Here is a 26,549-nt window from a genome sequence, read left to right as displayed (position 1 = left end):
CCAAAAAATTTAGCCTGTCATTGTAAAAATGTGTAAAAATGCAACTGCTATGGCCTTTTAAGCACAAAAAGGAAAAAACGAAAACGCAAAAATTGAAATTGGCCCGCTCCTCTAAGGGTTAAAACTGGCATGGACTTGTTTAGTCTTGAGAAGAGACGTTTAACCCCTTAAGGACTGGGCCAATTTCGATTTTTTGTTTTTTTTATTTTCCCTCCTTGTGCTTAAAAGGCCACAGCACTTGCAATTTTTCACCTAAAAACCCACATAAGCCCTTATTTTTTGCGCCACTAATTGTACTTTGCAAGGACAGGCTGATTTTTTTCATAAAGTACACTGCGAAAAAAGAAAAAAACACGCATTTTGTTTATTTGGAGGGTTTTTGTTTTTACGCTGTTCGCCCTGAGGTAAAACTGTCTTCTTATATATGTTCCTCAAGTCATTACGATTACAATGATATGTAACATGTCTAACTTTTATTGTATCTGATGGCCTGTAAAAAATTCAAACCATTGTTAACAAAAATATGTTCCTTAAATCACTCTATTCCCAGGCTTATAGTGCTTTTATCCTTTGGTCTATGGGGCTGAGTGAGGTGTTATTTTTTGCGCCATGATGTGTTCTTTCTATCGGTACCTTGATTGTGCATATGGGACTTTTGCATCGCTTTTTATTTAAATTTTTCTGGATTTGATGCGACTAAAAATGTGCAATTTTACACTGTGATATTTTTTTTTGGCGCTTATGCCGTTTACCATGCGAGATCAAGAATGTGATAATTTAATATTTTGGGCGATTATGCACACAGTGATAACAAACATGTTTATTTATTTATTTTTATTTATAACATGGGAAAAGGGGGGTGATTCAAACTTTTAATAGGGGAGGGGGCTTTTTATTAACACTTCTTTTTTTATTATTTACACTTATAATAGAAGCCCCCCTGGGGGACTTCTAGAATAAGTACTCTGATCTCTCATTAAGATCTATGCTGTATAGTTATACAGCATAGATCAATGAGATAGGCACTGGATTGCTTCCGGCTGCTGCAGCCGGAAGCAATCGAGTGGCGAGCCGGGATCAGTGACATTACGGCGCAGACACCCGGGCGGTAAAGGATGTGTGGATCGCTCCTCCGGGACAAGGTCCCGGGGGAGCGATCCACCCCACTAGACACCAGAGAACGGCTGCAACTAGTAATCAGATGCAGCTATCAACTTTGGCAGCTGCATCTGATTACTTAATTAGCGGGCACGGCGATTTAATCGTGCCTGCTAATAGCCGTGGTCCCGGGCTACGGGGTTTAAGGGGAGATATGATTAATGAATTTATTTAAATATATAAATGGCCACTACAAGAAATATGGGAAAAAGATTTTGCAGGTAAAACCCCCTCTAAAGACAAGGGGGCATTGCCTCCGCCTGGATCCCTGGACGTGAAAAGCCTTCTTTACCATGAGAACAGTGAATATGTGGAGCAGTCTACCCCAGGATCTGGTCACAGCAAAAACAGTAGAGGGCTTCAAAACGGCCTTAGACAAGTTCTTATACCAAAAAGTACATAAATGCATATGTATAGAATGTACCCATCACCCACCCCCTTCCTTCATCCATCCCTTCCTTGTTTGAACTTGATGTACATGAGTCTTTTTTTCAACCATACTATGTAATTATGTAACATTGGGGGTCTAGAGAGAAGATAGTTTATTTGCATTTAAAGTTAACCCTACCAGTTATGGCCAAAAGTGGAGCAGAGGTCACTTTATTTGGGGATCAGTTTATTTAACTGATCTGGGCTTCTGTATTGTCTATAACAGGTAGAGTTATTTTGCATGCTAATGGTCACATACCCATTACCTATCTTTTCTCCTGTGGCCACACCAACAAATCTGTACATACTATTATCACATATTACAGCTGTTATTAACATATTTTACCACATGGCTGCAATTTGTACCTGTTCCTTGAAGTTCATTGTCTTGAGAAGTTTAACAATAGGTTTGGATGTGCTATGTTTTTCTAACCTAAGAATTGTTTTAAGTGTTCCTTTAAAGTTTTTCTTTGTCTAAAGAAAGGGGAAAGAGGAAATTTAGTCTGATAGCATACATTTATTGACTTACATTGATAGATTTAGTTATAAGTTGTTTATTCTGATTTTAACATTTCGTGAACATTTACTTAGCTGCTAGATAAAGGATGTATGACTGGGGCCATGAAGAAATAATTGCTAAAATGTGAGCATAGCAAACTGTGGCCTTGGAAATCCATCTCATGTACAGTATACACACAGTTGGGAAAATAAGCAAGGGGTAGAAAAGGGGTAACTTTACTACTCTACCAACTGATTTTATGCCTGTCTGACAAAGATGCTTCTGACAAGTACATAAGTAATGTTTTAGCACAAACATATAAAATTATTCTTGTGTCTAATATATTATTTTATTCGTTTGTTTTTTTTTACTAAAATGACTGGTGTAACATCACATTATGTTTGCATTGTAAACACCCAATAACAGTCCCATTATAAATTAAGTCTAAAAGGTCACAAACACAGACCTACTCCCAAATAAATGCCCCTTGTCTGGAGTGGACTGAGCTACTTTGGAGGTCCTTTTACACAGCCTAATATGGGGCTGCCCACAGAAGCAAACAAGTGCAGATCAGTAAGATCGGGGCTTATTTGCAGTGCCTACAGAAAGCACAACCAATCACGCTGCTGGGCCGCACTAATGATGCCAGTATCATTCGTGCAGCCATTTGCATATATATTTGTCAGCTGCACATTTTCACAGGGAGATGTGTGGCCAATAGTGATATATTTTGGCACAGCACAAAAGATGTGATCAGCCAAGAATCAGGCATTTTCCTGCTCTGCAACTGATCACTGACACTTTTACAAGGGCTGATTATCGTCCAAGAGTGTTTCGCTTCTTGCCAAATCAGCCCATGTAAAAGGTCCCTAACAGTCTGTAATTTTCCTATAACATGCAGCCTTTCATTTACCCATTGTTGGCCATTCTTGAAATGAATAGTTTGTCCTGGGCCCTCCATTTCACCAGCTTCATGGCTATTACAGTGGCAATTCTTATTTTACTTACATTTCTTTACATTACAGCATTATTTAAGACTTGGAGACTAGTCCATAAACTTGTTCTTACCTTTTCTATGATTTTTTTGGTTATTAGTGAAGATTTGATATGGTATCCATATACCCTGAGGTGATCACTTTCTTGCCCAGCAATAAGCACAGCATCAATGTTGTTTGCCAGAGAATCTAACATAAGCATATTTAAAAAACATGTTTGCTCAGAAGTCTTCCCTTCATCAGAAACCATTAAAAAGTATGGAGACCGATCCCTGAGGAAAAGTTTCCATTGCACAGACAGAAAGTTTGAGAATGTGTATACAGTTGTGCCTGTATTTTCCGACAGATGAATTTTTAGTTGAGTACGTAGAGACTTTAACCCAGAATACTGGGAATATGTTTCTTCCATATCCTGTGAATGGCACAAAACACATGTATAACAAACACTGGAGGTGATATCCTGAATGTACTATATGTTTGAATATTTTCAGGAAGGAATCAATGCAAACTACAACAATGCAAAGTGAAAACAGTATGTTCACTGTCATCCAATTTTCTATTGACTTGAATGGAGCACATTATTATATTAAAATACGGCTGTTTTATTCTTTAATTTTACTGTGTGTGAGTGTGACCATGGCCTTAGAGCAACTAGGGTCTTGTAAAACACACCAGGACCTTTATTTTTTTTTCACTCTGGCCTCTCAAATATTACTGTTGTGACTGAACGCTCAGCTATTAGTTATTTCATTAGCTGTAAATCACAAGGATTCCATGTTGTTGGATGGCACAATGCCAAGTTTGCATAAGCACTAGTTACCAACCTGGAAGAAGACAACAACATATCTTGCTCCTTTGACTGCTAAATTAAGCAAGAAACGTTCCACCAAGAAGAAAAAATGTAAACTCTGTCCTTTTTTCAGGGATCCATCAGAAGCACAGGATAATAATAATGAATCTCCATCAATGACAAAGATATCAGATTCCACATAATCATTAAGAAGACTTGCAAAGCTGAAGAAAGAAGACAAAACAGATGTAGTCAACAAGAGCCCTGTTGATGTGCATAGGATATCATAACTTTGGCCAAAGCATCTATATACAGTAGTATTTTGATCTTGGACCAGCTAAAATGACACAAAATTAGTGAATTTGACTTACAATATCTAGTAAGTATGGCCTGCTATAGATATTGCCAGTGTGTGAGTGGTCAGCAAGATTAAAATAATATACAACCTAATTAATTCACCCTGGTATTATGATAAGTAAATTTAGAGGAAATAACCTGGGATAAAGGTCTTTCTTTTAGGTAATAAAAATTCCCCAAATCCAAATAAATAACTGGATCTCTCATAGTAAGCAGTTACTGCAGATCATTTTCCCTATGACATATCTACAGACAGACATCCAAACAATATTTCCATAGTGTTACAGTTTTTGTTTTTGTTTTTTTACATGGGGTGACACACTCCTTCCTCAAGGCAAGGGGTAGCCAATCATTTTTAGTATAACATCTACTTTTTGTGGAGCCTGAGGTAGACAGGTAGAAGTACTTGTAGATCATTGACACTAGTGCTTTTGTTTATTAAACTCAGTTTTATTAAGGAGATGCACATGAAAAAGAGAACATGTGATACAGAGAAAAATACATACCAATACTGGCATTGGTTAGGTCATATACAGAATATATATGTTCAAGAATGCCATAAAAAACAACAGGCAGAACAGCTGCCCAAAAAAAGAAACGACATAACAGAGGTAATAAACAAAGCTCTGAACAGACAAAAGCAGGTGAATCAGATATGCAGGTCTATAAATACATAGCACTCTATGCCAAAGTGTAAGAATTATTGTACATAGAACCGGGACCTATACAGTCCAGCAGGGCCGGAAAGGGACTGAAAATCAGCCCTGGAATTTCAGAGCACACAGGCCCACTCGCTGTGCGGTGAAAAGTTATGAGACGATGTTGTGAGTGCAGCATGGCTACATGTTGTATCATCACGGCCATGACTGGAATTACAGATAATAAGGGGGCTGTGAGAAAGCACGCTGTGACGTGTGAAACAGCTGTTGCCTGTTCAGTCTTCACATTCATCTGTATTGCCTGATTGCTGAATAAAGACTAAGATTGCTGCTTCTAAAGAAGTGCTCCGATTTTCCTTTTCTCCATTGGAAGTATTACAGATAATAACACAGTAAATGGGGTCAGAAGCTTTTTTCTCTGTACTATGTTGCGGTGCTGCAGTTACAGGTTGTCACCACTACACAGTGTTCAGAGACAGACTGTTTTCGGCCCGGTCACCGTGCTGAGTTTAAAACCACCACCACATACTGACTAATACCACCACATAATGACTAATACCACCACATACTGACTAATGTCACCGCATACTGACTAATGTCACTGCATACTGACTAATGTCACTCCATACTGACTAATGTCACCGCATACTGACTAATACCACCACATACTGACCAATACCACCACATACTGACTAATACCACAGCATACTGACTAATACCACCGCATACTGACTAATTCCACCGCATACTGAGTAATACCACCGCATATTGAATAATACTACCGCATACGGACTAATACCACCACATACTGACTAATACTACCACATACTGACTAATGTCATCACTGCTACTGAATAAAATCCACTTTGAGGGTACAAACCCACTTGACGTATTTGCTGCGTGAATCAGTCTTAAAAATAAGCAGGCAAAACGCAGGTTGGCTTTATACGATTGTTCTGCGTTAAAATACGCAATTGCGTATTTTTGAAGCGTTAAGCTTGTTGTTAGCAAAGCATCAGTTGTTAACAACCTGTGCGAAAAACGCATGTAGCTTCACACTTCAAAAATACGCAATTGCGTATTTTAACAACTGATGCTTTGCTAACAAGCTTCACGCTTCAAAAATACGCAATTGCGTATTTTAACGCAGAACAATCGTATAAAGCCAACCTGCGTTTTGCCTGCTTATTTTTAAGACTGATTCACGCAGCAAATACATCAAGTGGGTTTGTACCCTGAAAAGACCAATATCCCCTTATACAGTCACCATATAGAAGTAGACCCAGCTCCACACAGGTTCTGTAATCCAAGAGAGCAGCCAAACCAAATTGAGAGCTGATGACAGTAGCAGCCACAAGAATGGTCTCTGCTTAGAAAGTTGCATGCAACTTGCAGGAAAAAGAAAAAAATGGTTGCCAATACCCTTATTACATTCTGTTTTTACCAGTTAATTACCAGTTATTAAAGGACAACTCTGGCGGGATAAAAAAACAAACAGACACACACACTTCATACTCACCATCCCTGCAGTGAAGATCGCTTTTTGAATCTCACGCCAGCCGCATCCCAGTCAGCTCCGGCCGGCGTCTTCGGATCTCCCTCACTTCCGGGTTCCAGTGAAGTGAATGGGAGAGAAAAGGCTGCCTTTTCATTGGCTATAGCGCATCATATGGCTTCCAGCAAGCCATGGGATGAGCTCCAGCCACTGAAGAGGCTGCTGGTGCGCAAGTGGCCAAATAGCTTATCAACACACATTACAAAGTTGTATAACTTTGTAATGTGTGTTAAATGAGCTAAAAAAGCAAATCACCTGAGTTGTCCTTTAAGAACTTGCATTTGTTATGCCATAGTAAGATAGATATATCATTAGCTCTTGTATTGTAAATGTACAGGGTGAGTCAAAAGTCTCAAGAGACCCTTTTATTTCAGAAATGAAAGGGAAAATGACATATCTGAATACCTCAGCAAGTGATAGATATGGGTGCCGATCTTTTAAGCTATATCAGAAACATGGTGGCCATCTTGAAAGCCGCCATATTGGATCAAGGGCAATATTTTCCTATCTTGTGGTTTCAAAGTTAAAAAGTTGTTAAAAATTCCAACATTTGGATCCAGCGCTTTCAGCTCTGTGTTCAGCACCATGGACAAGACATTGAACACGTCAAGAAACTGGGCATCTCAGGGGACTTTTTCCGTGGTGGTTGTAACTTTCTGTGTTGCAATCTGTTTCTGAGACAATTCTGGTCTTCCCTGATAGGCTGCATGAACACCTTTCCCTTGAAAATACTTGCTCTTGATCAAATATGGTGGTTTTCAAGATGGCAGCCATGTATAGCTTAAAGGGAACCTGTATAACCCCCCAGTGGAGCCCCTTATACTTACACCTTCCTCAAAGTCCTGGTCCCAGACCCGTCCCGTTGCCGAGAAATCCCCCTTGGAAGTCGTGCGTGCGCTCATCAGAGATGACTCCGACGCCTATAGAGAATGACTGGAGCAGTCATGTGTGTGTGTGGGGGGGGGGGGGTCTATTAACTAGTTTTTTATTAAATTTATCATGTGCAAATTTTCATTTTTTTTTTGCGCGAAATCCTTTTTGTAGCCAAGCTGTTTTAGGCTGGGCTCACACTGTTTTGGCAAACCGTTTTTTTTCCATCTATTTTTTGCAAAATGGATTTTAAAAAAAGGAAGCATTTGTGTTCCTGTTTTGATCAGTTTTTCCATTAACTTCCATTAAAAAAAGGATCAAAAAATGGATCAAAATGCATCCTTTTTTTAGCGTACACAAAAAACACAGTTGCCGTGTTTTTGTGTACGCTAAAAAAAAGATGTGTTTTGATCCATTTTTCAATCCGTTTTTTTTGTTTGTTTTTTTGCTTTTGTTTGCAAAAAAGGATGAAAAAAATGGACTGCAAAAAATGCAGAGTGAACCCAGCCTTAGGCATAAATTGTGGAATAAATTGTGCAAGATGTATCAAGGCACTCGCGTCTAATGCTGATTTTTGCACAACAACCGTAAAATTTTGTGCAGCCCATGAAAACCTCCTCCCGCTAACAAAAAACTGTGCAGATGAACGGGGCAGCACGGTGGCTCAGTGGTCAGTCTGGTTTCAAATCCCACCAAGGGCAACATCTGCAAAGAGTTTGTATGTTCTCTCTGTGTTTGCGTAGGTTTCCTCCGGGTACTCCGGTTTCCCCCCACACCCAAAAAAATATACAGATAAGTAAAGTGCTGCGGAATCTGTGTGCGCTATACAAATAAAAGCATTATTATTATGATTATTATTATTATTATTATTATTATTATTATTATTCAGTGATGGGACAGTGCCATTTACTGTCAGTTTAATGTATGCACTGCACTGTATTTCCAACAAGAGGAAGCAGCTGTCTATTTGAGTATGATTTAAAAAGAAAAAGAAAAAGAAAAAGAAAAAAAAAATCTGCACACTTTTCAACATATTAGAGGTAAAGTGAGAAAACAAGTGAGGCGATAACATTATGACCTGGAGGGATATATTCTGGCCTAAGCTATTTTGCACCCCCTGGTATAGAATATATCCCCTGGAGTTTACTGTAGCCTGGGCCGAAAACCAGTGACATGATAACTTGAAGGGATATAATCTGGCCTAGACTGTTTTACACCCCCAAATATAGAGTTTATCCCCCCGGGTATAATGTGGCCTGGGCTAGATTATACCCAGCTTTATAGTATGGCCTAGGCTATATCACACCCCTGGGTACAAAAATATATCCCCTGGGGTATACTGTGGCCTGGGCCAGGGATGAGAAAACCAGTGAAGTAATAACATTATGGCCTGGAGAGATAAAGCATGGCCTAGGCTGTTTTACACCCCCAGGTATAGTGTGGCCTGGATGGATATGCTCTGGCCTAGGCTATTTTACACACTAGGTATAGTTTGGCCTAGGATATTTTCTATACCAGGGTATACTCTAACCTAGGCCCGTGGTATACTCTGGCCTAGGTCTGAGTATACCCTGGTTATATTCTGGCCTGGAGGGATATAGTTTGGCCTTGGTTATTTTATACCCCGGGGTATACTCCGGACTAGACCAAACTATACCTGGGTATAATCTAGACGGGGGGTTCATCTGGCCTGCTACACTGGCACCTAAAGCAAACGTTTTTTTCTATGCACCTCCCACATACCCCCTCAACCTGCCGTGTACTCTAAGAGGTTCCTTTACCTGTTGAAATGGTGAGTGTTTCAGACTCCCCCCCCCCACCCACCCACACACACACACACACACACACACTCCTTACTGGTTTATTTGATGGACTCATTGTTTGCATTATTCACATCAGCACATACTATGTTTATGTCTTTTTATATAAGTCGCAGTCTATGGAAGGTTGTCTTTTTATATGAGCACTGATATTATATATGTGCATAACTTCTATGCACTGTTAGCACTTTATACATTTATTTATTCATTCATGAATATGGATGCATGTTAATTAATTTACACCCTATAAATATGGACCATTGACCATCATGCACTGTTAGAAAATGGCTGGATGGAATAAATCACTTAGGGGGAGATTTATCGCACAGTCTTACAGTAGGAATGTCCTTTGTTGCCCATAGCAACCAATCACAGCTGAGCACTAATGTCCTTTGTTGCCCATAGCAATTAATCACAGCTGAGCACTTATTATTGATTGTGAGCTTGATACATAAACAACAGTGGCAGTTATGATGACATCACAAGCACAAGGCTCATGATGTCACACATGGTGCGGAATACAGATTTAGCCACCTTTAACATGATCCCTGACGCGTTAAATTTCTGATTTAATGCGTCAGGGTGATGGCAAGGAAAGTCCTTTGGTGTAGTTCCAGACTTGGCCAGTAGGTGGCAGTACTACAGTTGAAATCATTTACTATAGGAGTTCAGCTCTGGTGCGATCTGCGGCTGTCTCCTCTCTCTACTGCAGATGCCATAAACTCTCCTAAATTGAAACCCATATTTAAATCTGTACTGTAATGACAGAACCTGGTTCTGTAATTTATTAGAATCATCATATAAGGCCCTTATTGTAATGCCAGAACTTACTGGGTTCTGTCATTACAGTAAGGGAAATTAATATGCGGCAAGCTCATGATCGTCTTTCGTATTTGTAGTGGAGAGAGAGGATGGCCAGCAGATCATGGCAGATATCTCTGAGTACAGATAATGTAGTAGATGTCACCTGCAGTCCTATGTAACACCACAGATGACACAGTGATATCTCTGAGTACAGATAATGTAGTAGATGTCAACTGCAGTCCTATGTAACACCACAGATAACACAGTGATATCTCTGAGTACAGATAATGTAGTAGATGTCACCTGCAGTCCTATGTAACACCACAGATAACACAGTGATATCTCTGAGTACAGATAATGTAGTAGATGTCACCTGCAGTCCTATGTAACACCACAGATAACACAGTGATATCTCTGAGTACAGATAATGTAGTAGATGTCACCTGCAGTCCTATGTAACACCACAGATAACACAGTGATATCTCTGAGTACAGATAATGTAGTAGATGTCACCTGCAGTCCTATGTAACACCACAGATAACACAGTGATATCTCTGAGTACAGATAATGTAGTAGATGTCACCTGCAGTCCTATGTAACACCACAGATAACACAGTGATATCTCTGAGTACAGATAATGTAGTAGATGTCACCTGCAGTCCTATGTAACACCACAGATAACACAGTGATATCTCTGAGTATATATAATGTAGTAGCTGTCAGCTGCAGCCCTATGTGAGATGATAGCCCCATTACCCCCTGTGGTGTGAGAATGTCAGTCAGCATGGGGCAAAGGGTGCACTTTACTGAAGGAGGGGATACTGGGAGCAGGTGAGGGGCACAGCATGCACATAGAGGGGGAGAGGGGAGCAGAGGGCAAATAACCTGAACTGTAGCCCCACCACATCCAGTGCTCTATGATGCCTCCCCCAGTACTGTATAAAAACGGCACCCAGCACTTCCGAGACCCCCCCCCCCCCCATTGTATAACCCTGCTCCCTCCCCATGTGCAGACCCTTCCCCCTCCCTCCAGTACTGTCTAAAAGCTGTACCTGGTCCCTTAGAGATTAGACAGCCCCCTCCCTCAGTGCCTGAAATCATGTAAAAAAAGTTAGTGAATATTTGTAGAGAAAAATAAAGGTGTTTGTGTGTTGGGTACAGATCTCCCCATATTCAGGCGATTGTTGCAATTTGCTACTTCTGTAAGGATCACCTGATGGGTAAATCTGTTCTGAAAGAAAAAAAACGCCTTAATTTTTCTCCAAAAGTATTGTCCTGTCATCCCACAGAGCCTTTCCCTAACATTGTGTCATAGACTGAAGGAAAAGAAGCCGTCATTTCCTACTCACACATCACTATCCCCTCCTCTGCGATGCTTGCCTTCTTCTCTCCCCCATGTGATGCCGTTCTTCCTCTATGACATTCACTTCACTGCTCAGTAACTCTTAATTGATTCATTGATACTTTTCTTAACCACATAGTAAACACCAATTTATTATGCTAATTGTTAATGATGAGTGACAGCTGGGCTACACACACAGTAATAAATATGTTGCTGCTGGAGGGACTCGATCTCACGGCCCTCACCATGGGAGGCAGAGCCCTTATCTCTACTCTATCTGTCCCATTGTACTACAATGGGGTTCAGTCTGTAATGTTACAGCTGCCCTGCCATAGTGGGCTACACTGACAGGGCAGCTATAACATTGTATGTTTGTAGCCCAGCTGTCACTCATCATAAACAATTAGCACAATAAATTGGTGTGTAATATGTGGTTAGGAAAAGAATGAATGAATCAGTTAAGAGTTACTGAGCGGTGAGAGAGAGAGAAAGAGAGAGAGAGAGAGAGAAAGAGAAAGAGAGAGAAAGAGAGAGAAAGAGAGAGAAAGAGAAAGAGAGCGTGCAGAGAAGGATACATGGGAAAAGGAGATCGCAGAGGAGGGGATAGTGATGTGTAAGTAGGAAATGGCGGCTTCTTTTCCTTCAGTCTATGACACAATGTTAGGGAAAGGCTCTGTGGGATGACAGGACAATACTTTTGAAGAAAAATTAAGGTGTTTTTTCTTTGCGAACACATTTACTCATCAGGTGATCCTTACAGAAGTTGCATATTGCAATAAGCACCTGAATATGAGGAAATCTGTGCAAAAAACACCTTTTTTTCTCCAAAAATATTCACTGACTTTTCACATGATTTCAGGCACTGGGGGAGGGGCTGTCTAACCTGCTCCCAGTATCCCCTCCCTCAGTAAAGTGCACCCTGTGCCCCATGCTGATCGACACACACAGCACACAGAGCAATGGTGGGACAAGGGTGAGCAGAGCCTGGGCTGTACACACTATGCAAACATCCCCCACCCCCCTCCTCTCAGCAGTGATTGATGTCCCCTCTCCACTTCTCCCCCTTCTCCAGCACTGGTCCAGGATACAGGTAGAGGGGCTCCCACTGGCTCAACTGATCCCCTCCTACAGGAGCCCGCACAGTGCTGAGTCCTGGGGTGCAGAGTGTACAGGGCTGGGACTCACCTCAGCTCTGGGGAGAAGACTGATCTGTCCCTGCCCCTGCGGCTACACATGCAGCACAGAGGCATGGAGAGCAGCTGTCAACTACTGCAGAGGCAGGGGAAGGTCTGCCATGTAGCAGAGCTGACTATGTCATTTTCCCTCACTGGCTGACTGTTTGCCTAGGGAAAGACAGTGTGTATATAATGCAGTACATATAGCCTGCAGTCCTATGTAACAGCACAGATAACACAGTGATATCTCTGAGTACAGATAATGTAGTAGATGTCACTTGCAGTCCTATGTAACAGCACAGATAACACAATGATAGTTCTAAGTACAGATAATGTAGTAGTTGTCACCTGCAGTCCTATGTAACAGCAGAGATAACACAGTGATATCTCTGAGTACAGATAATGTAGTACCTATAGCCTGCAGTCCTATGTAACAGCAGATATAACACAGTGATATCTCTGAGTACAGATAATGTAGTAGATGTCACCTGCAGTCCTATGTAACAGCACAGATAACAGTGATATCTCTAAGTACAGATAATGTAGTAGCTGTCACCTGCAGTCCCTTTACCCCCTGTGCTGTGTGTGTCGATCAGCATGGGGCACAGGGTGCACTTTACTGAGGGAGGGGATACTGGGAGCAGGTGAGGGGCACAGCATGCACATAGAGGGGGAAGGGGGGAGCAGAGGGCAAATAACCTGAACTGCAGCCCCACCACATCTAGTGCTCTATGATGCCTCCCCCAGTACTGTATATAAACGGCACCCAGCACTTCCGAGACCCTCCCCCCCCCCCCATTGTATAACCCTGCTCCCTCCCCATGTGCAGACCCTTCCCCCTCCCTCCAGTACTGTATAAAAGCTGTACCTGGTCCCTTAGAGATTAGACAGCCCCCTCCCCCAGTGCCTGAAATCATGTGAAAAAGTCAGTGAATATTTTTGGAGAAAAAAAAGGTGTTTTTTGCACAAATTACCCCATATTCAAGTGCTTATTGCAATATGCAACTTCTGTAAGGATCACCTGATGAGTAAATGTGTTCGCAAAGAAAAAACACCTTAATTTTTCTCCAAAAGTATTGTCCTGTCATCCCACATTAACAATTAGCCTTTCCCTAACATTGTGTCATAGACTGCAGGAAAAGATGCCGCCATTTCCTACTTACACATCACTATCCCCTCCTCTGCCATCTCCTTCTCCCATGTATCCTCCTCTGCACGCTCTCTTTCTCTCTCTCTCTCCCTCTTTCTCTCTCTCCCTTTCTCTCTCTTTCTCCCTCTTTTTCCCTCTTTCTCCCTCTTTCTCTTTCTCCCTCTTTCTCTTTCTCTCTTTCTCCCTCTTTCTCTCTCTTTCTCTTTCTCCCTCTTTCTCTCTCTTTCTCTCTCTTTCTCCCTCTTTCTCCCTCTTTCTCTTTCTCCCTCTTTCTCTTTCTCCCTCTTTCTCTCTCTTTCTCCCTCTTTCTTCCTCTTTCTCCCTCTTTCTCTCTCTTTCTCCCTCTTTCTCCCTCTTTCTCTCTCTTTGTCCCTCTTTCTCTTTCTCCCTCTTTCTCTTTCTTTCTACCTCTTTCTCTTTCTTTCTCCCTCTTTCTCTTTCTTTCTCCCTCTTTCTCTTTCTTTCTCCCTCTTTCTCTTTCTCCCTCTTTCTCTTTCTCCCTCTTTCTCTCTCTTTCTCCCTCTTTCTCCCTCTTTCTCCCTCTTTCTCCCTCTTTCTCTTTCTCCCTCTTTCTCTCTCTTTCTCCCTCTTTCTCCCTCTTTCTCCCTCTTTCTTCCTCTTTCTCCCTCTTTCTCTCTCTTTCTCCCTCTTTCTCCCTCTTTCTCCCTCTTTGTCTCTCTTTCTCCCTCTTTCTCTTTCTCCCTCTTTCTCTTTCTTTCTACCTCTTTCTCTTTCTTTCTCCCTCTTTCTCCCTCTTTCTCTTTCTCCCTCTTTCTCTCTCTTTCTCCCTCTTTCTCTTTCTCCCTCTTTCTCTTTCTCCCTCTTTCTCCCTCTTTCTCTCTCTTTCTCCCTCTTTCTCCCTGTTTCTCCCTGTTTCTCCCTCTTTCTCTCTTTTTCTCCCTCTTTCTCTTTCTCCCTCTTTCTCTCTCTTTCTCCCTCTTTCTCTCTCTTTCTCCCTCTTTCTCCCTCTTTCTCTCTCTTTATCCCTCTTTCTCCCTCTTTCTCCCTCTTCCTCTCTCTCCCTCTTTCTCTCTCTTTCTCCCTCTTTCTCCCTCTTTCTCCCTCTTTGTCTCTCTTTCTCCCTCTTTCTCTTTCTCCCTCTTTCTCTTTCTTTTTACCTCTTTCTCTTTGTTTCTCCCTCTTTGTCTCTCTTTCTCCCTCTTTCTCTTTCTCCCTCTTTCTCTTTCTTTTTACCTCTTTCTCTTTCTTTCTCCCTCTTTCTCCCTCTTTCTCTTTCTCCCTCTTTCTCTTTCTCCCTCTTTTTCTCTCTTTCTCTCTCTTCCTCCCTCTTTCTCCCTGTTTCTCCCTCTTTCTCTCTTTTTCTCCCTCTTTCTCTTTCTCTTTCTCCCTCTTTCTCTCTCTTTCTCCCTCTTTCTCCCTCTTTCTCCCTCTTTCTCCCTCTTTCTCTTTCTCTCTCTTTCTCTTTCTCCCTCTTTCTCTTTCTCCCTCTTTCTCTCTTTCTCCCTCTTTCTCCCTGTTTCTCCCTCTTTCTCTTTCTCCCTCTTTCTCTCTTTTTCTCCCTCTTTCTCTTTCTCCCTCTTTCTCTTTCTCCCTCTTTCTCTTTCTCTTTCTCCCTCTTTCTCCCTCTTTCTCTCTCTTTCTCCCTCTTTCTCTCTCTTTCTCTCTCTTTCTCCCTCTTTCTCCCTCTTTCTCTTTCTCCCTCTTTCTCTCTCTTTCTCTCTCTTTCTCCCTCTTTTTCCCTCTTTCTCCCTCTTTTTCCCTCTTTCTCCCTCTTTCTCTCTCTCTCTTTCTCTCTTTCTCCCTCTTTCTCTTTCTCCCTCTTTCTCTTTCTCCCTCTTTATCTTTCTCCCTCTTTCTCTCTTTCTCCCTCTTTCTCTTTCTCCCTCTTTCTCTCTCTTTCTCCCTCTTTCTCTTTCTCACTCTTTCTCTCTTTCTCCCTCTTTCTCTCTCTTTCTCCCTCTTTCTCTCTCTTTCTCCCTCTTTCTCTCTTTCTCCCTCTTTCTCTTTCTCTCTTTCTCCCTCTTTCTCTCTTTCTCCCTCTTTCTCTTTCTCTCTTTCTCCCTCTTTCTCTCTCTCTCTCTCTCTCTCTCTCTCTCATTCACTGCTCAGTAACTCTTAACTGATTCATTCATAATTTTCCTAACCACATATTACACACCAATTTATTGTGCTAATTGTTTATGATGAGTGACAGCTGGGCTACAAACATACAATGTTATAGCTGCCCTGTCAGTGTAGCCCACTATGGCAGGGCAGCTGTACCATTACAGACTGAACCCCATTGTAATACAATGGGACAGATAGAGTAGAGATAAGGGCTCTGCCTCCCATGGTGAGGGCCGTGAGATCGAGTCCCTCCAGCAGCAACATATTTATTACTGTGTGTGTAGCCTAACTGTCACTCATCATTATCAATTAGCATAATAAATTGGTGTTTACTATGTGGTTAAGAAAAGTATCAATGAATCAATTAAGAGTTACTGAGCAGTGAAGTGAATGTCATAGAGGAAGAACGGCATTACATGGCGGAGAGAAGAAGGCAAGCATCGCAGAGGAGGGGATAGTGATGTGTAAGTAGGAAATGGCGGCTTCTTTTCCTTCAGTCTATGACACAATGTTAGGGAAAGGCTCTGTGGGATGATAGGACAATACTTTTGGAGAAAAATTGAAGGTGTTTTTTTCTTTCAGAACAGATTTACCCATCAGGTGATCCTTACAGAAGTAGCAAATTGCAACAATCGCCTGAATATGGGGAGATCTGTACCCAACACACAAACACCTTTATTTTTCTCTACAAATATTCACTAACTTTTTTTTTTACATGATTTCAGGCACTGGGGGAGGGGGCTGTCTAATCTCTAAGGGACCAGGTACAGCTTTTAGACAGTACTGGAGGGAGGGGGAAGGGTCTGCACATGGGGAGGGAGCAGGGTTATACAATGGGGGGGGGGAGGGTCTCGGAAGTGCTGGGTGCTGTTTATATACAGTACTGGGGGAGGCATCATAGAGCACTGGATGTGGTGGGGCTGCAGTTCAGGTTATTTGCCCTCTGCTTCCCCCTCTATGTGCATGCTGTGTCCCTCACCTGCTCCCAGTATCCCCTCCCTCAGTAAAGTGCACCCTGTGCCCCATGCTGATCGACACACACAGCACAGGGGGTAAAGGGATTATCAGCTTCATTCATTCTAGTCACATATTCTAGTTATTTCTGCTGTTACATAGGACTGCAGGTGACATCTACTACATTATCTGTACTCAGAGAGAAATCACTGTGTTATCTGTGGTGTTGTATAGGACTGCAGGTGACACCTGCTACATAGGTGATCATAATGCTGGGAATGCCTAAACTGTGTTCTGTCACTATAGAAAACAATTTGAAATTGCCGCCAACTCAGGGAGACTTTGTGCTTTGGCTACAGAAACCCCGTAGAAAAGCTGAAAATCTGCACTGTGTAATTTTACATTGATCCATGCGCCACCTGGTGGTGAAATGTAAGATGTAAAATCTCTTCACGCGTTAAGGTATCTTTGACGGGGAAACGTTACTGTGTCGGGCTGATGCGTCAACGCGATCATGGTAAGGATGGCTACATCTGTATGATTGTAGAGCTGGGGCTTTTGCTGTTATTTACAGGTTGGCAGCTTGAAGAAGACACGTCCAGGTAGGGAGCTCTTCACTGAGGCCTCGTTCACACATGGAGCTAAAATGAGTTTAGTAGACACCTCATCTGGGCATATGTGTGAAACTGGCCTTAAAGCGTAACTGTCATTTCAGGGTCATTTTTCTGAAAACATTAAATATCAACAGTACAAGCGATTTTAAGAAACTCTGTAATAGGTTTTATGTACTAAAAGAGTTTCCTTCTGTACTGAAAAAGCAATCTCCCAGCCTCCCCCCTCACTTCAGATGAAGCAGGATTTCTGTGTCCATTATGTGGCTATGGAGCGGGGAGGGGCTGTTAGGAGTGACTGAGCACGGAGGATTTCTGCACAACACAACACCCTGCAATCTTCTCTCAGAAAGTTCATAGATAAGCACTGACCTCTCTGACCCCAGAATCCTGCGTCTTAGGTGCCCAGAGAGTCTACAAACAGCTGACCTTCATGTCACCTCTTCCTCCTCCCTCATCTCCCTCTGCCCCTCCCCCCTTCATAGGCTTACAATGGAGAGAGCAGAGCCCGTCTTCACTGGCTTCTCTGTAATGAAGACGTGTTTGCCTGATAATGCACAGATAAGAAGTCAGGGGGGGAGGCTGGGAGATTGCTTCTTGAGTACAGAAAGAGGCTTTTTTGGCTGATGAAACCTATTACAGAGTTTCTTAGAATCGCTTATACTACTGGTTTCTGCAATAAAAAAAAACATGAGAGTTACGCTTTAACCCCTAGACGACCCAGGGCGTATAGTTACGCCATGGAAGTCTGTCCCCAGACGACCTAGGGCGTAACTGTACGCCCTGGGTGTTTCTCCCGCTATGAAGCGTGCTCCGGAGCGGAGCGCGCTTCATAGCAGGTGGGGGCCGGCTGCAATCAGCAGCCGGGACCTCACCGGTAATGACATGCTGTAGCGATCGCGCTGCCGCGTGTCATTAACTCCTTAAACGCCGCGATCGCGGCGCGACCGCGGCGTTTAAGTGTAAGTGACAGGGGGAGTCCCCTGTCACTTACCGATCGGGACCCCCGCAGTGTGACTGCGGGGGTCCCGATCGGTAAAACGGACTGCCGGAGGTCTCTTACCTGCCTCTGTGCGGTCCGATCGGCGATCTGCTACACTGAGCCTGCACAGGCAGGCTCAATGAGCAGATCGCCGGTAACACTGATCAATGCTATGCCTATGGCATATCATTCATCAGTGTAGAAATCAAACTAATCTATGTAAAAGTCCCCCAAAGGGACTTCAAATGTAAAAAAAAAAAAAGTTAAAAACACTAACACACTACCCCAAAACCCCTCCCCCAATAAAAGTTGAAATCACCCCCCTTTCCCATTATATAAATAAAACATATAAAAATAAATAAATAGATAAACATATAATATACCGTAGCGTGTGTAATTGTCCGATCTATTAAAATATAACAAGCGTCATTGCGAACGGTAAACGGCGTACACGACAAGAGGGAAAAAAGTGCGCGGATTACCGATTTTATGATACATTATATATAAACAAAAAATTTATAAAAAGTGATCAAAACGTCCGATCTTCACAAATATGGTATTAATAAAAACTAGAGATCATGGCGGAAAAAATGACACCCCATACAGCCCCGTAGGTGAAAAAATAAAACCGTTATAAGCGTCACAATAGTCCCATTTTATTTATAATTAATTGCCAAAAAAAAGGATTTCATTTAAAAAAAATATATAACATTAGAGAATCTGTGTAACCTGCATATGGTTGTGTTCGGGCTGACCTATAGAGTAATAGTATCATGTCGCTGTTACCATATAGTGCATTACGTAGACACAGGAACCCCCCAAAAGTTACCATATTGCATTCTTTTTTGCGATTTCACCAATTTATATCTTCATAAATAATATATTTGGAATTCCATCATACATGTTATGGTAAAATGAAAGAAACCATTACAAAGTACAACTATTACTGTAACAAATAAGCCCTTACATGGCTTGTAGATAAAAAACTGAAAGTGCTAGAGCTCTTAGAAGGGGAGGAGGGAAAAACGAAAACACTAAGATCAAAATTTGCGCGGTCCACTGGGTCATTTTGGGCCTGGTCCTCAAAGGGTTAAAGAGGTTTTCCAAGGAAAGTTGAGTGATGCTCTATGCACAGCATTGGCCATCATTCCCTGGAAAACCCTTTTAAAATGGCTGTTCTTATGTAAACAGCCCCCTCTCTGTTGTATGTCTGCTGTGTGGTAGGTTGTATATTAGATTGTAAGCTCCTGCAGGGAGCAGGGCCTCTACACATGTAGCTTGTGTTACCATGAAATGCTTAGTCCTGTTCATGTTAGCACTGGCGACATCTGTATGGTAAATTGCAGTGCAAGCTCTTAGGAGTGGGGTATTGTAGTGTACATTAGATTGTAAGCTCTTCGGGGCAGACATGTAGTCATGTACTAAATATAAGCCTGTAAGCTCTTAAGAGGAGGGCCTGTATTACTCTGTGAGCTGTTAGGAGCAGAGATTGTATTATATATTAGATTGTAAGCTCTGTGGGCAGGATATGTACTGTATATTAGATTGTAAGCTCTGTGAGCAGGACAAGTACTGTATATTAGATTGTAAGCTCTGTGGGCAGGACATATACTGTATTGTAAGCTCTGTGAGCAAGACATGTATTGTAAATATTAGCTTGTAACCTCTTAAGGGCAGGTCTCCCTAACTATATAGATTGTGAGCTCTTAGGAGCAGGATATGTATTGTATATAAGATTTATGTATATGTAATAATAATAATAGTTATTTTTATAGGGACAACATATTGTGCAGCGTTAATGTCTCTTTCTTTCGTTACAGGGTGGAGTCTCCTGATCCTAAATAATCTAAACAGCTGTATGCAGCAGGCTAGTTGTGATCCAGGGAGATGAGATCCGATCGCCACTTGTGGGGTCAGGAAGGAATTTTTTCCCCCCTGAGGTAAAACTCTTCGGGGGGTTTCTTCGCCTTCCTCTGGATCTTTAGGCCCAGTGACTCTCAGACCAGGATAAGATAGGACAGGTGGGGATGACTGCGGCACCTTCTGTCGGCTCCACCAGACCTGATCTCAGAGTCACCGGATCTACTATTCAAGGGCCGGTAATATTTCATTACAAAGTTGCATATTGCTATTTTTTTTTTTTTTTTTTTTTAAGAATAAAGAATTTGAATTTATGTTGGTGTTGCTTCAATTTTGTCTGAATTTCTATTTACTATACTGACCGTGATCAGAGAGATCGCTCCCTCTCAACTTCAGAATAAGTACAATGCAATGGATCTAGAGTATTATTATTATTATTACTAATAATATAAGGTATTATTATTATTTTTAATAATAATACGAGGGATATTTTTAAGGTTTTTAGAGCTTTTACGTATGAATATACAGTTTAACCCCTTCCCCCAATATGACGTCCAGGAACGTCATGAAAAGCAGTGCCAGAATGCATCATGACGTCCCTGGACTCTGCCTCCCCCCGCTCTCCCTATCTGAGATCGGGCAGCGGGAGGAGGCTGTGTAACACAGTCTCCTCCCGCTGCCACTGCCCGGAGGGGAGCCGTGCTCCCCCCCGGGCAGTTAACCCCATAGACGCCGCGGTCGTTGCGACCGCTGCGTCTATGGGGAGATCTGATGCCTCCGGCTGATCAGGGCGGCATGAGGAGGCTACGGACATTGCCTCCTCCTGCCACCTCTGCTGATCTCCTCCCCCAGCCTCTATCCTTCCTGCTCTGACCCCGTGCTGCTCCCCCCGCCCCAGTCAAGCTCCCTCTCCAGCTTCCTCTCCGTGCTGCAGCTCCCCCCGCCTCGATCGTGCTCCCTCCCCTTGCGATCCGCCCCCCCCCCTCCTCCCCATGCGATCCGGCCCCCTCCCCTCCTCCCCATGCGATCCGCCCCCCCCTCCTCCCCATGCGATCCAGCCCCCCCCCTCCTCCCCATGCGATCCGGCCCCCCTCCCCTCCTCCCCATGCGATCCGGCCTCCTCCCCATGCGATCCGGTCCCCCCCTCCTCCCCAGGCGATCCGGCCCCCCCCCTCCTCCCCATGCGATCCGGCCCCCCCCCCCCTCCTCCCCATGCGATCCGGCCCCCTCCCCTCTCCATCCATGAGATCAGCCCCCCCCCCTGCCCCCACCTCCCCCGATCCGGCTTCCCATTCATCCACTTTTTCCTCCCCCCCCCTCCTGCTCCGGCTCCCCCGTTCCCCGTCCCCCCCAGCTCCCTCCCTCTCCCTCCCCTGGCTCACCCCTGCCCGGATCCGGCTCTGGCTCCCTCCCGGTACTCAGCTTTGAATGAGCTGTCAGCTGTAAAGCTGACAGCTCATTCACTATATCATGCATTACAGCACACATCATGTGCTGTAATGCATGATATATATATATCTGCAAAAGTAAACACACACAAATACATTAATTAATTAATTAATTAATCAATTAATTACAAATTAATTAAATAAATACATAAATAGTTAAAATAAATAAATAAATATACACATTCACCAACCCTACCTTTATAAACGACCCCCTATAAATAAGATACACATATTTGGTATCGCCGCGTCCGTAATGACCCCCTCTATTAACCTGTACATTAAATATACCACCCGATGAACACCATTAACCCCTTCACGTCAGCAATCTGTATATATATGTTCCTATTGCACATGCCCCGTGCAGTAGGAATGTACATATACGTTCCTGTTACTGACGGGGGTTTGTGATGAGAACGGGATCGCTGCAGGGACAGCGATCCCGCTCTCATCTGAGTGAAGCACCGGAGATAATGATAATCAGCTGCGATCCCGCAGCTGACCCCTATTAACCCCTTAGTGACCGCCGAAACGGCGGTCACTAACGTGCCGATGCCGTCGCTGCATTTCATCTCCCCCCACCGTGAATCCACGGTGGGGGGAGATGAAATAAGTAAAATCAGACCCCAGATCAGCCCCCCTAGTGCCCCGATCACTAACCCCCCTCCCCGCGGCGGCCATCAGATCCAAGATGGCCGCCGCCATCACTGTGAACAGACTGTCTGTTCACAGTGATCTAAAGTAAAAATGAATGAAAGCCCCATGCTCTCCGCCACCGGAGGTAGCGGAGAGCATGGGGCAGTGATCGCTTGTACCATGTGCTCCAGGCACTTTTTATCCCCTGTCACCATGAATGATTGACTTTTGGGTGGAATCTATTCTGCTGACACTACAAGGGCTCTGCAAACGCACCTGGTGCTCAGAAACTTCTTCAGAAAAATCTGCACGGAAAATGCTAATTTGCGCTCCTTCCCTTCTGAGCCCGGCTGGGTGCCCATACAGTGGTTTATGCCCACATATAGGGTAACGTTCTACTCAGGAGAACCTGCATTACAGATTTTGGTATGCAGCTTCTCTCCTGTTCCTAGTGAAATTGAGAAATTTCAAACTAAACGAACATATTGGAAAAATTCGAGTTTTTCAATTTTACTGTCTTATTTTGAATACTTTCCTCTAATACCTGTGGGGTCAAAATGGTCACCACACCCCAAGATGAATTCTTTGAGGGGTTTACTTTCCAAAATGGGGTGACTTTAGGGGGGGTTCTACTCTGCGGACACTACAGGGGCACAGCAAACGCACCTGGCGCTCAGAAACTACTTCAGCAAAATCTGAACTGAAAAAGCTAATTGGCGCTCCCTTCCTTCTGAGCCCGGCTGTGTGCCCATACAGTGGTTTATGCCCACATATGGGGTACCGTTGTACTCGAGTTACAAATTTTGGGGTGCGGATTCTCTCATGTTTCTTGTGAAATTGAGAAATTTCAAACTAAACGAACATATTATTGGAAAAATTAGAGTTTTTCATTTTTACTGTCTAATTTTAAATACTTTCCTCTAATACCTGTGGGGTCAAAATGGTCACCACACCCCAAGATGAATTCTTTGAGGGGTGCACTTTCCAAAATGGGGTGACTTTTGGGGGGGTTGTCTTCTGCGGACACTACAGGGGCGCTGCAAATGCACCTGGCGCTCAGAAACTTCTTCAGCAAAATCTGCATTAAAAAAGCTAATTGGCGCTCCTTTCCTTCTGAGCCCGGCTGTGTGCCCATACAGTGGTTTATGCCTACATATGGGGTACTGTTGTATTTAGGAGAACCTGCTTTACAGATTTTGCGGTACTTTTTTTCTCTTGTTCCTCGTGAAATTGAGAAATTTCAAACTAAACGTATATATTATTGGAAAAATTCGTGTTTTTCATTTTTACTGTCTAATTTTAAATACTTTCCTCTAATACCTGTGGGGCCAAAATGCTCATCCTACCAAAAGATGAATTCTTTGAGGGGTGTACTTTAGAAAATGGGGTGACTTTGGGGGGATTCTGTTCTGAGGACACTACAAGGGCTCTGCAAACACACCTGGCGCTCAGAAATTTCTTCAGCAAAATCTGCATTAAAAAAGCTAATTGGCACTCCTTCCCTTCTGAGTCCGGCTGTGTGCCCATACAGTGGTTTACGCCCACATATGGGGTACCATTGTATTCAGGAGAACCTGTGTTACAGATTTTGGCATGCTTTTTTTCTCATGTTCCTTTTGAAAATGAGAAACTTTAATCTAAACGTATATATTATTTGAAAATTTTCATTTTCGATTTTTTACGGCCTAATTGTGAATACTTTCCTCCAGCCCCTGTAGGGTTAAAATGCTCATTATACCCCTAGATTAATTCTTTAAGGTGTCTATTTTCCTAAATGGGGTCACTTATGGGGGTTTTCAGGATACCAGACTTCTAAATCCATTTAAAAAAGAACTGGTCCCTAAAAAAATCAGTTTTGGAAACTTTCACAAAATGTGATAATTTGCTAATAAATTTCTAAGCCTCATAACACCCTAAAAAAGTAAAATATGTGTTCCAAATTATGCCAGAATAAAGAGGACATATCGGTAATGTGATTTATTAACTAATGTATATGCTAGGACTTCCTTTTTTAGAAGCAGAGAATTTCAGAAGTTCATAAAATGCAATATTTACTAATTTTTCATGATATTTTGATATTTTTCACAAAAAACACACAAAGTAGTGACCAAATTTTGCCACTAATATAAAGTGTCATATGTGACGAAAAAACAATCTCAGAATCGCTAGCATACATTAAAGCATCACTGAGCTATAAGCACATAAAGTGAGACAGGTCAGATTTCGAAAAATGAGCTTGGTCATTAAGGACAAAACAGGCTGCGGAGGCAAGGGGTTAATATACAGATTAGGGCTATGTTCACACTATGTTTATTTCCGGCCGTAGTTTTTACGCGTCCGGAAATGTGCGGCTGAAACTATGGCCGTGTGAAAAAAATCGACATGCGGCTGAAAACATACGGTCATTTACTTGGAAATCTGGTTCAAATAAAAATAACAAATAAAATCTTTAGAAAGTGATGCAAACACCTCTGGATGCATCTGGGAAAGCAGGGAAACAGTTTACAGGAATTGCTATTACTGGGGTCAGCGATCCTCTGCAGTAATGCCGATGCCTCTCATGGTTAATATATTTAATTAATAAAACACATTTTCGTTGTAATAAAGTCCCTTTCGTTGTTCAATAATTAAATTTAAACGAATCCATCATTGTGCAATTAAATATACTGTTAAAATAAATATATATAAATGTATATTTATATATATATATATTTATTTTTTTACAGTATATTTAATTGCATAAGTATGGAATCGTTTCAATTAAATTATTGAACAACGAAACTGATTTTATTACAATAAAAATGTGTTTTATTAATTAAATATTAATTATTACAGGAAGCTTCATTAAGTCGTTAATTGATGTTGCCGGTAAAAGAGCAAACTGTAATAATCAATACTTTACTTTAATTAAAACATCAAATGTATCTTCTAATTATGTTATCACAATAGCCTTATTAGAAGAAACATTTTGAATTATATGTGCGCTCAGCTGATTGGCTGATCGGCTGAGCGTACATATAAAGAGTCCATTGGGACATCGGATGGTGAGTATAAAGCTCTCCCCACCCCCTCCCCAGCACTGCACCCATCACAGTAAGGAAGGGGGGTCACTTAACCCCTTTCTTGCTGGGATGGGTGCAGTCTGACATCAGTCTGGCCCCCAAGGGGTTAAGGGGGATGCAATGCATCCTCCCTTAACCCCTAGTGGGCCAGACTGTAAGCAGCGATCTGTAAAGATGCTGCATACTGTAAGGTGCACAACACCGCTCACAATGATAGGTGTTGTGCTCCTGTTTGTGTGTTTTTTGTGTGTTTCTCCCTTTTTGTTTTTCAGATATCGGTATCCAGTGGATTACGTCAGATTCTATGGACTACGTCGATGACCAGCGGTTGTTTGGTTTTGTTTTTAATAAAATGGTCAATGAGGGGTGTGGGGCTGTTTTTATTTGAATAAAAAAAAAAATTCACTTGTGTCTTGTCTTTGTTTCTTTACTTTATAGACTTAGTAGTGGAAGCCGTCTAATATACGGAATCCATTACTAAGTCGGGGCCTAGTGTTAGCCGGTATAAAATGGCTAACACTAACCCCCCATTATTACCCCAGTACCCAATGCCACCAGGGGTACTGGGAAGAGCCGGGTGCCAGTGGTCCCGGAGCGTCAAAATTGGCGCTCCTGGGCTGGGGCGGCAGCAGGCTGGTAAGATTTAGGCTGGGGAGGGACTAAACCAATGGCTCTTCCCACCCTGGTGTTACCAGGCTGCTTTTGCTTGGTTTTTAACCCGGCTGGTTATATAAAAAGGGGGACCCTATGCGTTTTTTTTAAATAAATAAATAATTTAAAAAAAACGCGTAGGGTTCCCCCTATTTTCATAACCAGTCGGGTTAAAAACCAAGCAACAGCAGCCTGGTAACACCAGGGTGGGAAGAGCCATTGGTTTAGGTCCTCCCCAGCCTAAATCTTACCAGCCTGCTGCCGCCCCAGTCCAGGGGCGCCAATTTTGACGCTCCGGGACCACTGGCACCCGGCTCTTCTCAGTACCCCTGGTGGCATTGGGTACTGGGGTAATAATGGGGGGTTAGTGTTAGCCATTTTATACCGGCTAACACTAGGCCCCAACTTAGTAATGGATTCCGCCTATTAGACGGCTTCCACTACTAAGTCACTACTAAGTCTAAGACACAAGTGAAATTTTTTTTTTATTCAAATAAAAACACCCCAACACCCCTCATTGACCATTTTATAAAAAAAAAACAATCAAACAACCGCTGGTCATCGACGTAGTCCATGGAATCTGACGTAATCCACTGGATACCGATATCTGAAAAAAAAAAAGGGAGAAACACACAAAAAACACACAAACAGGAGCACAACACCCATCATTGTGAGCGG

At 42.6% G+C, this 26,549-nt stretch overlaps 1 protein-coding gene across 1 annotated transcript in view; it reads right to left on the bottom strand.

Moving 5' to 3' along the window:
- The window catches only part of LOC138797536 (probable ATP-dependent RNA helicase DDX60), a 146,957-nt gene that overhangs the window by 112,078 nt on the left and 8,330 nt on the right, over nucleotides 1-26,549 (bottom strand). Inside the window, exons 4-6 of the mRNA XM_069977827.1 lie at nucleotides 3,906-4,095; nucleotides 3,155-3,493; nucleotides 1,954-2,061 (exon numbers count right to left, since the gene is read on the bottom strand). Of these exons, the coding sequence (XP_069833928.1) occupies nucleotides 1,954-2,061; nucleotides 3,155-3,493; nucleotides 3,906-4,095 (637 nt within the window). The remainder of the gene's footprint in view (nucleotides 1-1,953; nucleotides 2,062-3,154; nucleotides 3,494-3,905; nucleotides 4,096-26,549) is intronic.

The sequence above is a fragment of the Dendropsophus ebraccatus genome, chromosome 7 (genome assembly GCF_027789765.1).
Source record: "Dendropsophus ebraccatus isolate aDenEbr1 chromosome 7, aDenEbr1.pat, whole genome shotgun sequence".
Taxonomy (NCBI): Eukaryota; Metazoa; Chordata; class Amphibia; order Anura; family Hylidae; genus Dendropsophus; species Dendropsophus ebraccatus.
The sequence above is the reverse complement of the archived record's forward strand: the minus strand, read 5'-3'. Positions and strand labels throughout refer to the sequence as shown.